Raw genomic sequence first — 13,363 nt, forward strand, 5'->3', positions numbered from 1 at the left:
GTATTTCCAGAATATCAAATAATTTGTTTCCCATCTGATGAATTTTGGGAGGAAATTCCACTATTTGGTACAAAGGTAAGGAAATCCTGACATGTAGATTGACTTGTAGATCACATTTTTGGAACTGGGATAGTGGATGGTTAGATGATCTCTTTATGATTATGATTCCATGAGTTTTCATTCACAAATACTGGCAGTTTCTCCTCCATTTTTATTCCCTTAACTCATTCACTTATTTCTCAGCCATCACAATGACAGTTTTCAGTAGGGGAATATAAAACCACGGCTCTCTTTTATGGTTTAACTTTTTTATTGATGTCACAGTGTACAACATTTAAGTGTCAATAAACATGTACTAAATACAAATCTATGCAATCCTTGACAAAACATTTGGATAAAGTGTCATCAAACTTTTACTTTAACTTCTCCCCCCCCCCCGCCCCCCATCCCCACTCCTTACTTAACTACTGAATTAGTGCCCATCTTTGCTCCCTATGGGCGAACATGGGGTCCAATCCCCGATGGTACAGAGATTTACATCAACACATTTAATCTAACATTAAACCTTCTTTTCCATGGCTACACAATTGTCTTTGTCACCCCATTTTGTTTTTGGACAAATTATCATTGTCACAGTCCTCACAAATTCCTTGTACTTCAATCCCACCAAATGTTAGAACTTTGGAACCCCTGTCCAGTCTTAAATGTTATCTTAAGTTCCTCCCCTCTTCTGTACACCCCTACCCCCCCCCCCCCCCCCATACCTTCCTTTGTGGTACACTCTATGGGCATCAATATGAACTCAATTTCTTTAGTCATAATTTATTAAGGATTAGGCTTCTGCCTCGCTGCATGAGTTTGGCTATATAGGGACTCCAAATCTTAAGGAATCGGGTTTTTCGTTTGAAAGAGCTTCTAGCCTCCTGCGCTTCCCAAGTAAGTAGTTGGTGTACTTGGTTGCGCCAATGCCAGAACTCAGGACTATCCAGTACGGTCCACTTTTGCAAGATACACTTCCGTGCTAGCAGGCAGAGCTTTCTACACAGCTTAATTTCATCCACTTTTAGCCCCCTGAATGACCCAGGGCAGTCTAACACTACCTGCTTGGGCGTGCCTTGTACTTGTCTCCAAAAATGTCTTATAACACCACAATCCCGTAGTCCATGGTATAACGTATTGTCTGATGATTTACATTTCATGCAGGTAAGTGAATCAATTCCCCCCGCTCTGAACAACTGAACCTGTGAGAAATATGCTCTATGTATAACTCGATATGCACACTCTCTGTATTCCGCCCCGCTAATTATTTGTGAAATACCTTTGAGGTGAGCTGCAATATCCCAGGAGGCAAGATCACTTCCCACATCCGCTTCATCCCACATTCGCTTCCCATCTCCGCCTAAGCTGTGTCAAGTCTTTACCGGGTGTCAATGACCAAAACCACGGCTCTCTTTTAAAACTAGTATATGTATGCTCTGATTCCCACTCTTTGCTTATGTGCAATGACTGGATTTTTCTTCCTCCAGGGAGATGTGAACCCTGTCTTTGCCACATTTCCAGCCTGTGATAGCTTAACGAATAGAATCTTCGCACAGAAATCAAAATCAGGTCTCATCCATAAAAACAGTATTCTTATTGGTTTTGGTATACCACTTCTCCCTCTTAGTTTCCCTTTACTAATCCTATATAATAAAACTCACCCTCAACGTTCTGAGGACACTGACGTCAGTGTCACTTCCTGCGGGCACTTCCTTTGGGTTCGAAGGGTTCGTGGTGGTGAAACCACCAAAATCACTGTGTCTGGGCCCCACCCTCGCGTCAAACGTGATGATGTCGAGGGCGGAGCAATGGCGTCAGTGGATGAAGGTGGCGTGCGTTGACGAGGTGCGGAGCAATGGCGGTGAGTGGCTTCACAACACCGAAGGGGTGGGTAGGGAGGGGGGGTTCGGCAGGAAAACCTTGCTAGCGCCCGTTTCATTTGCTCCAGAAACGGGCATGTTTTACTAGTTGTTAAATATATTACTTCTCATTTGTTCTTCCAATCGGAGAAGAATTCCTGAGAATTGTTCATTTTTCTTTTTGATGAACTGACTTTCTTGCCAAACTTTGACTTCCTTACTTTAAAGTGACACTGAATTATGGTCATTTCTAGCTGTTTGTGGCTCCATTTACTTTTATTGTTCTATTGCTTTATTCTGAATACAAGGTGCTTTTTGTTGGATTTTGTAGTTGGAGTAACATTGATTCATTTTACCTTTTCTGTTTAATATAAACAAATAAAAGCTAAGGAAAATATAATCCCTGATTTATTTTTTTCTAATGCTTTCTTCCAGTTACCTGTATTCTTTGTTCCTGACTATTTCTAATGGCTCTCACCTTCTTTCCTTTAACAAGCCTTCATATACAACCATGAACTTCTTGAGTCACTAACTTGCTCCTGATGTGAACCTCAGTCTGAAGTCTTAAGCCAGGACTCTGCTTTTTTTTTTTTTTTTTTTTTTTTGCTCCCCTCCAACTAGCACCTGCTTTTCCTCACTCAAGTCCCGATGATCAATTTCCCCACGCTGTTCCAAACAGCACTGTAAAATTAGCGCTGGAACAGCAAAAGGAAACAACGCCACTATGATCGAAGTTAATAGCATGGAAATTTATTTGCACTATTAGCTTCAATCATGGGGGTACTTCTGCAGGAGGATTGTAGGCACAATGCTCCCACAAAAGTTGTTTGACAGGTCTGGGCTGTCAAAAAAACAAAAAAAAAAAGCCTGGACCTGTCAAGCATACCAATGCAAGGGGCTGGAGGTCTAGTAGTCCTCCAAACCCTCCCCTCCAGACAGAAGCCCCCCCAATTCCTCCCAGACAGAGAGGGCTGGGAGGGCAGACCAGCCCCCCCCCCCCCCCGCCTGGTGTTCTAGTGCTCCCCCCAACTCCCCCCCCCCCCCATACCTTGCACTCCCTCTTCCTTCCAGCGCCACCTCCAAAATGGCGGCACCCTGCCAGTGCATCCTTTCCAAATAAGGGAGCTTCTTCCTTATATGTTATGGAAGCCCTGCTCAGTGCATCCCAGGATGCACTAGTCAGGGCAGGGCATCACTGTTTTGGAAGCGGCACTGGAAGGAGGAGGGAGTGCTACTCTCCTCATCTGTCTTCAAGGTATGAGGGGATTGGGGAGGGCTGAAGGTCCGATGAACCTCTGTCCGGGGGGGGGGGGGGGGGCAGATTTCTGTCTGGGGTGGGATGGTGGGCCTGCAGTAGAGCACACATTACTGAACAGGCCTCAAAATTAAATAATATTAAATGGAGGAATGTTATTAATGAAAATAAGAAAATTGAAATAACATTGTTTTATGTAGCAATTCTTCTGTATTTTCTTCTTTTAGCCTGTTGGAGCACTGAATCCAAAAAGAGCAGCCTTCTTTTCAGAACGCCATGAAACATGGGATGATGATCAAGTTCCAAAGTTTCACTACGGCACACATTATTCAACTGCAAGTTTTGTATTGGCATGGCTACTAAGAATTGTAAGTATATCATCTCCTTTTCTTAAATTACTGTAGATAGCGCATATAATTAAATTAAAAAAAAAAAACAAAGATTTCAAGTAAGCAGGTGATCAAACTATGAGAATGCCATGTAAACTCTACCTGATTTTTCCCCTTCCTTTTTTGTTCAATATTTTAGTCTTGGACGTCTTTATGTCGAAAGATTAACATCCATCTCTTTGGAAAATAAGCCTGATAGTCTAGCTTTCGAAGTACCCTGGTCATGGGAGGCATCATCGGCCGTTTCCATGCCGCTGCAATGGTCAGCTTAGCAGCAACAAACAAACTAATGGCCAATTGATGAGATTCTGTTTTATCCCCCACGGCTTGAATTGTAATAGGCAATGTTTAGCTTGAATACAGTAGCTTAGTTTCAGCATAGATTGGAGAGTCTGCTGTACTTCTGTCCAGAACTGTTGGACTGCAGGACACGACCACCAAATGTGGTATACGTCCCCCACTGTTCCACAGTTTCGCCAACACTGACCTGACCCATGGCCAAAGATAACAAATAGCTGCAGTGGGAATTGAACCCATTCCCCAGGATCAAAGTCTGCTGCACTAACCACTAAGCTACTCCTCTACTCCACACAAGAGGTTCCCCAGATGACCACTGGAGGGACTCGGGGATCACCTCCCATTCCTCCCCCAAATCAGCACTTTCAAAAGGAAAAGATAGACCTTTTTTGTAGAAAATGACCTTTCCTGTTCTGATTTTGGACATTTTACAAAAAACGTCCAAATTCAGACTTAAATGTCATATCCAGAAATGCCCCTTGTGCATTTGACTTGCCCAAAGTCACAAGGAGCAGCAGTGGGAATTGAACCCATATTGCCAGGATCAAAGCACGCTGCACTAACCATTAAGCCACTCCTCCTTTTTTTGGACGTCTTTGTGTTCAAAAATGGCCGAAAGTCAAAGACGTCCAAATTCCAGGATGTCCAAATCCAAGGACCTCCAAATCTAGGGATGTCCAAATTTAAGGACATCCTTGGATTTGGACGTCTTTGATGGTATTTTCAAAATGAAAGATGGGCGTCCACTGGTTATCAGTAAAGTATCAGATTTGGTTTAAATTACTTACCCTTAACTGTAAGGTCCAACACACGCATTCCCCTCTTTACCTTTCTGTCTTAGTGATCTTCTGTATGCCAACACGTTCACTCTATTCCCTGGATGCCCACCAGCTAGTCTTGCCTCCACCTAAGAGTGCCCATTATGACTCTACAAATGCATTTTTATACTTGGCTCCATATCTGTGGAACAACCTACCATCCAGTATTAGAGCACAGCTCTATTTCCGGGTTTAAATCATAACTGAAAACCCATTATTTCCAAATATCCTTTAATATTTCTCCTGATTAGCCTGATAGCCTTGGCTAGTATGGGACCACTAAGTTATTACCTTTTATGTTGCATGACTCTGATTGACTTTGCTTGGTATGTGAGTACTCTTTCCTATTATTATTGTAGTTTGTTTCTTTTCTACTTATTATTGAATTTTATCCTTTTATGTAAACCACCTTGGGCTGATAGTAAAGGAGGATGTGGTAACAGTGGTTAGCAAATCTTGGTTTAAAAAAGGTTTGTACAAGTTCCTGGAGGAAAAGTCCATAGTCTGTTATTGAGATGGACATAGAAGAAGCCTATGCTTGCCCTGGGATTGGTAGCATGGAATGTTGCTATTAATTGGGTTTCTGCCAGGTATTTGTGACCTGGATTGAACACTGTTGGAAGCAGGATACTGGGCTAGATGGACCATTGGTCTGACACAGTATGGCTATTCTTGTGTTCTTAAATAAAACATAAGTTACATTGGAGGAGGCAGGACGCATCACTGGGAAGGCCAAGGCCCTGAAGCAGCCTGTCAAATCGCTATAGTGCCGCTACCGTCAGTGATGAAAGGACAAAGAGAGATAACGCTGAGTAAAAAAAGTCCTCAGTTCCCCTAAATTGCTGTAGTAGACTCTTTGCTGTACTGTTGGTTTCCTAGAGGTTGTTCTTGTGGCTACCTAATCCTTTTATACAGGGCACCTATGCTCCAGATGCACCTCAACACCGACCCTTTTTGTCTGGGTTTCTGCCAGGTACTTGTGACCTGACTTGGCCACTGTTGAAAACAGGATACTGGGCTAAATGGACCATTGGTGTGACCCAGTATGGCTACTCTTATGTTATGTACACACAACAGAGAAAGAGGGGTGAATTTTTGAAATTACAATATTTTTGCAGATAAAGGCTGATTTAACCATACACATATTTTGACACTATAATCTTCACCAATTGACATGGATACGTATTATTTGCAGGAGAAAATAGATTTGTGTTAAATACAAAACATGAGTGGGAGTTGCAACCTGTCAAATTCCATAGTCTTTATTTTTGGTTTGGTTTTGTAAGTACCATACTTTAATAGTTTTTGTTAGCTTTCTTTATAGCCTTGAATTGTTAAGTTCATGTATTTGTAGAATAAGCTTTCTCAATTTATGTGCATAAATGACATTTGTATGTTCTGTAGATTCTATTGCATTCTGGTTTATTGATAATACATTGGCTAAACATTGCATGTTTCTGTAAACCTAAAGACAATTCATCTACTAGAAAGTAATTTCTTTGGGAAAGCATTAGCAGCATATCATTAATTAAAGCTCGTTAGGACAGTACAAGCAGACATAAATCCTGCATGTAATTGATAGTGCTTGGCTAATTTCAGGCAATTATCTACTAATATGTGCTTAAGTGTTCTTTAACTAAGAAGAGGCTTTTAAATCTTTTGAACACTTTTTTCTTTTAATCATAAATTAAGCAGCAAGCTCCAGGTTTAGGGAAATAAGTTAAACTTGCACGTGTTTCTTACACAACAGCATAGGTAGCACAGTTGACTACTAAAGCAAGTCTGTAATTTGGGAAATATTAAAAAACAAATGTTAACATTGTTGACAGTGTAGTAGCAGAATAAATGGGTGAATGTGTGGAAAATGTATGTTACAGTCTCCAAATACCTGAACATCATGGTCATTTATTTATCTCATACATTTCTAAAACATGTTGTAGTAGGTTAGGAGCTACATAAAAACAAGTATATAAAGGAAACCAATATTGTTTATAGATATTCTGTAAGATTCATTCTGACTGTGGAGTACCTTGTTCATATCCTAATGAAAACTCCAGTCCCCATATACACTGTAAGGCAGGTCGTAATACCCATGCTCTGTCAGTTAAATCTTCAGCTTTTGATACTAGAAGAAAAAGTCTTAAAAGATGGTGGGCTATAAAATGTAATGTAACGTTGTACCCTCATGCTCTGAGCTTCCTCCTACTTACCACTGTCATTACACGCCACTGCCAGAAGGTATTGCCACTCACTAAGACCACCATATATCCAGCAGGATCCCCCAACTGAAGCCACTCAACCTCTAAGACTTTCTGATCCCCAAGTTCACCTCTCCATACCCTGTGTACCCCGGCAGTAAGCTGCTGCTGCCACCATCCCTCACTAAACACATCTCCCCTCATCAATCTATTTCCCATGAATACATCCTTAAGACAAGGGCTGTGAAGTCAGTGTCAGAAAATAATTTGAGTGGCGTCGGAGTTGGTAAAAATGTACTGACACAGAATCCAGCTTCAAAATAAAAACTTACATTATTATATATGGTAAATGTACTATTTTATACTTTGTCCTGGATCTAATGTTAGCTTAGCAGAGTTTAAAAAGGGGTTAGACGGTTTCCTAAAGGACAAGTCTATAAACCACTAGTAAATGGACTTGGGGAAAAATCCACAATTCCAGGAATAACAGGTATAGAATGTTTGTACGTTTGGGAAGCTCGCCAGGTGCCCTTGGCCTGGATTGGCCGCTGTCATGGACAGGATGCTGGGCTCGATGGACACCTTGGTCTTTTCCCAGTGTGGCATTACTTATGTAATGTTATATTTACCAGTACTTTAGAACCAGAGCAAAACATATAAAGGCAGATATCAGTAGGAGTCTGAGTTGGATAGTAGAAAAACAGAGGAGTCAGAGTGAAAGGGTTAGTATACCGACTTCTCAGCCCTGCTTAGGACCCCACTACTCAGTGAGTAGGTGGAGTCTGCAAATAAATGCATGAAGTGTGTTGGGGTATGTTGCTTCTCTGTGTACAAGTGAATGAGGGTTGTGGGCGTATGAGAGAATAGGTGAATGGATAGATGAGGTAAGGATGGATGAGTCTTTCCCCTTTGCACTGTTCACTTTCAGTCTTTTCCGAGATACCTTTCTCTCCCTCACTCCTCTACTTCCTTCCCTAACCCTTCCCTCATGCTTATTGTCTTCTTTTCTGCCTCCCTTCCCCATCCACACTTCTTCCAGTGGAACCAATCTTCAGTACTAGCTGTGCCTCAGTGGTCCCCAACTTTGCTTCCACTTTGGAAGGCAGGTCTTAGGCTCACCTCTCTACATTACCACTTCATGTCTTTTGTGCTACTTACTATTGACTAGCTGGGCCAGGCCTCCTGTGCCTTCTGTACCACTCAGTTTCCTCTGCAGGTGGCTAGTGGAGGCCAGTTTTCTTTCTCTCATACCAGTGTCCTCTCAGCTGCTCTTTAGTTTGCCATCTCCACAGAGTCCTGCAAGCTACATACAGCTGTTCATGTAGAGGATACACAGACTCCAAAACCCCCCAAGTGCACAAGCTGTTGACTTTTGTCTATAGTAAGATTATTTTTTCTGCTTTCTAATAATTTCCTTGAGTTGCTAGGTGCAGTTTGTTGACCAAAGAAAAGAGGTATGTACAGAATCTCACTAAACTAATAATACACAATAATATTTTTATTTCAAAAACCAATATTGCAAAAGAAACTAAGCCAATATTATTAAAATATGGTTACTGTGGAACTTTGTAAGTCTAAGTGCTTTGAAAATACACCTCCATGTAACTTTGTAAGTCTAAGTGCTTTGAAATACAGCTCACTGTTGTCATACAAATTTTTAAATTTTCATTGCTATTCAGATACCTTAAACAGACTTTTGTGGTGTATCAGCCTTAAAGGGCCTTGAAGTCAGAGCATGCGATGTTGTTGGCATCTAGGGAATTGCATTCTGTGAAATATGCCAGTACCTGGAATACAGTTTTCTCATTTGCTGGTCCGCAGATTTGGAATGCTTTACCTGGGGTTTTAAGACTGTGTGGCAGTATGGCAACCTTTCTCTAATTACTGAAGACACGTTTGATTGTGTAGGCATGGGGCTGATAGGTTAGATTTGTTTATTGTGAGCTGAAATCTATTTGTGTGATTTTTATTGTGTATGTTTTATTGTAATCTGCTTAGTTGTAGGCAGAATTTAAACTTTTAACTAAATACATTTATTTGTGGGTTTTATTTTGGGGTAGAAAGTGATCTTGTATTTTGCTCCCTACAGTAGATAATCCCTTTTTATTTTTATTTCTCTTGTTCTGTACCGCTTACAGAGAATGCCATTTCTCAGTGTTTCCTATTCTAATTTTGGTCCTTTATTCAGTAATTGGTGAGGATTGGTCTTTGTTCTGTGAGTGACCAAGATGAAGGTGAGAGATTCTGCTGGCATGTAGTGGCTGTGTAGGAATGTGTAACAGTCCAGCATGTTCCATTTTCCCAGTAGTGGGTATATCGATATATAGGGTGAGAAATAGTCTGACAGTAAATCATATGTCAGATTTAATGTCAGTAAATTTATTGGGAACAGAATTAGCAGATTGGGATGAATAACAAACATCTTGGATGAATAGCAAATATAGGTTGGCTACAGATACAAGAGTGCAACAAAAATCAACCAAAACATTCTGTAAAAATCAATTGGGCATTTGGAATTTACAGTGAAGAATAATGTATGTTTTAATAATAATTGTAAATTGGTTGCCTGCGTATATAATTTGTATCAATAGTATAATACAGTTACTTATGCGCCTTGCCCATAGGTATAAAATAGGACATGCAGTATTTATCATGCAGTAATGTCCGTTAGCGCACACTAACCTTTAGTAAAAGGGCCTCTTCGTTATCTGTTTACATTTACTAGATGTCTGATTTTATCAAACTTAAAAGTGATGTAAAATAAACATACCCTAAAACTGATCAACTAATCAAGTCTTTGTTTTCCAATGCCACAATAACTCAGTGAAAATCTTGAAGCATGAGGGTGAGAATTCCAAAACTTGGAGCACAGCAACAAGTTTACTTAAATTGTAAGCTCCTTTGGGAAGGGACTTATTTTAATTATTACATAACATTACGCAGTGTATGTGTGTGTATAATATATATATATATATATATATACACACACACAAGTACTATAAAAATAGTTGTTTTGCTGTTAATAGTAATTGCATTATTTTATTTTTTCTTGTAGGAGCCCTTTACAACATTTTTCTTAAATTTACAAGGTGGTAAATTTGACCATGCAGATAGAACTTTTTCATCAATCTCCAGAGCATGGCGCAACTGTCAGCGGGACACCTCAGATATCAAGGTAAAGGACATCTCTCTTCCAAATGTGCAGATTTTATGAAAGAAGTGTGAATGAATTCTGTGTCTAAGAAAGCTATTATCTCATTACATTTCATTTATGGTATTTCTATTCATTATAATACGTAAATAGGGTAAATGCTGACTGTAACTTCTGTCTCTCTTCCGCCCTCCATTCTTTGCCCCTTCCGCTCACCCTGAGAACACTACACAAACACCATTTTTCCGAAAAGTGGAATTTATTTACAATGGCCGCAGCACAGTTACAATGCAATCATCTAACAATTATGTACTAACCATAACATTAACACGTGTACCTTAACTTGCTAACACGTGAATCTAACTATCTATGGGAGGTAACCATGCCAATATTGCAACTTGCCCATATATAAATGTGCATGGACGATGAATTGGTGGCTGCTACTTCCTGATCTTATGTGCCTAGGATCGTGTATGTACTGCTGTTAAAGCAGGTTATCCGTTGTATGCCTCTTCGCCCGGGCTGCTATATTAAGCTCACCTGGTTCCATCATTTACCTGCCATCGTCTCCCTCCCCTCCCCTCCTCTCCCGACCCTCAAAGTCAGGTGAGGGTGCTTGGGCAGCTTCTGCAAGGCATCCTAATTATGCTTCGCCAATCCATAGAAGACAGGTGGCCACCCTCACTTGCCCTGCTAGCCAATGCTCCCCACTCCAAGAGGTGACCTTATCATAGCTTGTATAGTCACCTTATCATAGCTTGTGTAGTCAATGCCTCACCCACCTCGCTACCCTGTATTTTTTTGGTTACCTTCCCTGTACCTGCTAAGACCCACAATAGTGACACCTCACTTGTGGGTCCCCCAACTAATGCACCTTGATGCTGTGGCCAAACCTAATCAACAACCTATCTACTGCCCTCCTGTATGTCAGCACTGACTATGTCCAAGCCAATACCAGACAAATGTATCCCATCAGGACGGTATAGTCCAGGACACGTCCCAACTAATAGCTCTTGAAAAATATTATGCCCCTTAAGGGTGTATATGAATTTGAACATCAACCTATTAATCTTCTTTCTTGTCTTTTCAATCACTCTATGTGCTCTTTCGCCTTTTCATATGCAATGTGGAATGGTACAGGACCAGATCAGATGCATTGTAGGATACATCTTCGCAATGTCGAGAATGTCTTGCTGCATTTTTTTGTGTGAGCTGCATGCTATGAGTGAACGTCAGGTAATTTCCCCCAAGATGAATGATTAAAACCCACAGGGAATGATGCAATCGCAAGCCATCCAGCAGCGCTGGAATGAATGGGTCCCATCTCATCTCACATTGTCCAAGCCAAACTAAGGACACATTAGATACTAATAGACCTAGTCTTTCACCACACAGGCAAGCTAGTGCCCTCCTATGCGCCCAGTGTACAATATAGTACCCATATATCCACACCATGATGTAGCATAATACCAGGCCTTTGTGCTGAAACACGGCCGTGTCGGGTCACCTTTATGCTGTTTATAATAAAGACTTAACATCTTGTTCACGTAAGGTTTCTCCTCTTTTTCTGGTTTGGATTCTGATTTCTACAGATTCAAGTAGACCAGCACAACAACCACATATACTTAAGAAAAGCATTAGCATCATATCCACCCAATATTCAAGGTAATGTAAGTGGGCAGGAGATGCTCCTAACTACTTAAATCGCCTGTGACTGCCTAACCCCCTGATATTCAGGAAGAAACAGCCATGTTAAATATGGGCAGTTCAGGGGCAGTGTTGGGACAGAGCTGCCAGCAACATTCAGCGTCAGCAACCACACAGCAAAGCAACCAAATAGGACCGTATAAAAAGCAATCCTAACTTTGATCGCCCAGCTACATTTGTGCTGGCAACGAACATCGACTGGCACCGGCATAACTTTTCAATTGCTCCTTTAGCCCTCCAAGCCCTCTCCCAATCCCCCGGAAACAGTCTGACTCTCTCCCCCCCAGCCTGCAACATGATGAACTCCTCCCATTCCCCCCCCCCCCCCCCCACATACAACACCAAATATCTGGAGCTAATGTAGCCGGCCACGGTCCCGGTGACCGCCACCAACTTAAAATCAGCCGATTATGTTATTTGAATATTCTAACGTGTCTATTAGGTTTTTCATTGGTATTATGCTGTTGTTGTATCATATCTGTAGTATGTTATTTGAATGTTCTTCCATGCTATTACAAGTATCATTTCTTGTATTAACATTTATGTATTTGTTTGATTTGATTTTTCTATAGTGCTGTTAAATGTGTATATTTCTGACATTCTTTCATGTTAATCCCACTACTAGGTTTCACTTTGCCATTTTCAAATTTATTTCATTGATTGTATTTATGCTTATTTAGTAATTTTACTACTGTTATGCTGTACACTGCCTTGGGTGATTAATCTCTTTATAAAGGTAGTTAATAAATTCAAGTAAGTTATTAACTAAAGAAATAAAAGTGTACATGGTGTAGCCACGGGGAGCCTCAAGGGCCTAGCCCCCCCCCCCCCCCCCCCAATTTGGGCTCAGGCCCCCTTCAAAAATTACAGCGACAGATTCATGGCTGGTGGGGATGCTCAAGCCTCCCCATCCAAAGAAGACTTGCGGCCCATGATGTAATGTGATATGTTCATATAAACAAAATGAAATTCTTTGTCATTCTCCATTTGAGACATACTTTTGGCATCATAAGAAAAGCCACACTGGGTCAGACCAATGGTCCATCTAGCCCAGTATCCTATTTCCAGCAGTAGCCAAGTCACAAGTACCTGACAGAATCCCAAATAGTAGCATTATTCCATGCTACCAAACCCAGGGCAAGCAATAGGTTCCCTATGTCTGTCTGAAAGCAAACTATGGACTTTTCCTCCAGAACTTGTCCAATCCTTTTTTTTAAACCCAGGTACGCTAACCGCTGTTAACACATCCTCCGGTAACGAGTTCCAGAGCTTAACTAGTCTTTGAGTAAAAAAAAATATTACCTCCTATTTGTTTTAAAAGTATTTCCAAGTAACTTTGATTGTCCCCTAGTCATTTTGAAAGCAAAAATCAATTCACTTTTACCTGTTCTACACCACTCAGGATTTTGTAGACCTCAGTCATATCTCCCCTCAGCCATCTGTTTTGGAAGCTGAAGAACCCTAACCTCTTTAGCTTTTCCTCATAAGAGAGGAGTTCCGTCCCCTTTATCACTATGAAGAATAGTAAAATCAGTATTATTTATTTATTTGTTACATTTGTATCCCACATTTTCCCACCTATTTGCAGGCTCAATGTGGCTTACATAATACCGTAAAGGCATTTACCAAGTCCAGTATAGAAACAAATAC

The 13,363-nt window shown here is 40.9% G+C and overlaps 1 protein-coding gene across 1 annotated transcript in view; it reads left to right on the top strand.

The window, feature by feature from the left end:
* The window catches only part of LRBA (LPS responsive beige-like anchor protein), a 1,257,537-nt gene that overhangs the window by 974,893 nt on the left and 269,281 nt on the right, over positions 1 to 13,363 (top strand). The window contains 2 exon segments of the mRNA XM_030191657.1: positions 3,381 to 3,521; positions 9,911 to 10,030. Of these exon segments, the coding sequence (XP_030047517.1) occupies positions 3,381 to 3,521; positions 9,911 to 10,030 (261 nt within the window).

This window comes from Microcaecilia unicolor, chromosome 2, assembly GCF_901765095.1.
Source record: "Microcaecilia unicolor chromosome 2, aMicUni1.1, whole genome shotgun sequence".
NCBI lineage: Eukaryota > Metazoa > Chordata > Amphibia > Gymnophiona > Siphonopidae > Microcaecilia > Microcaecilia unicolor.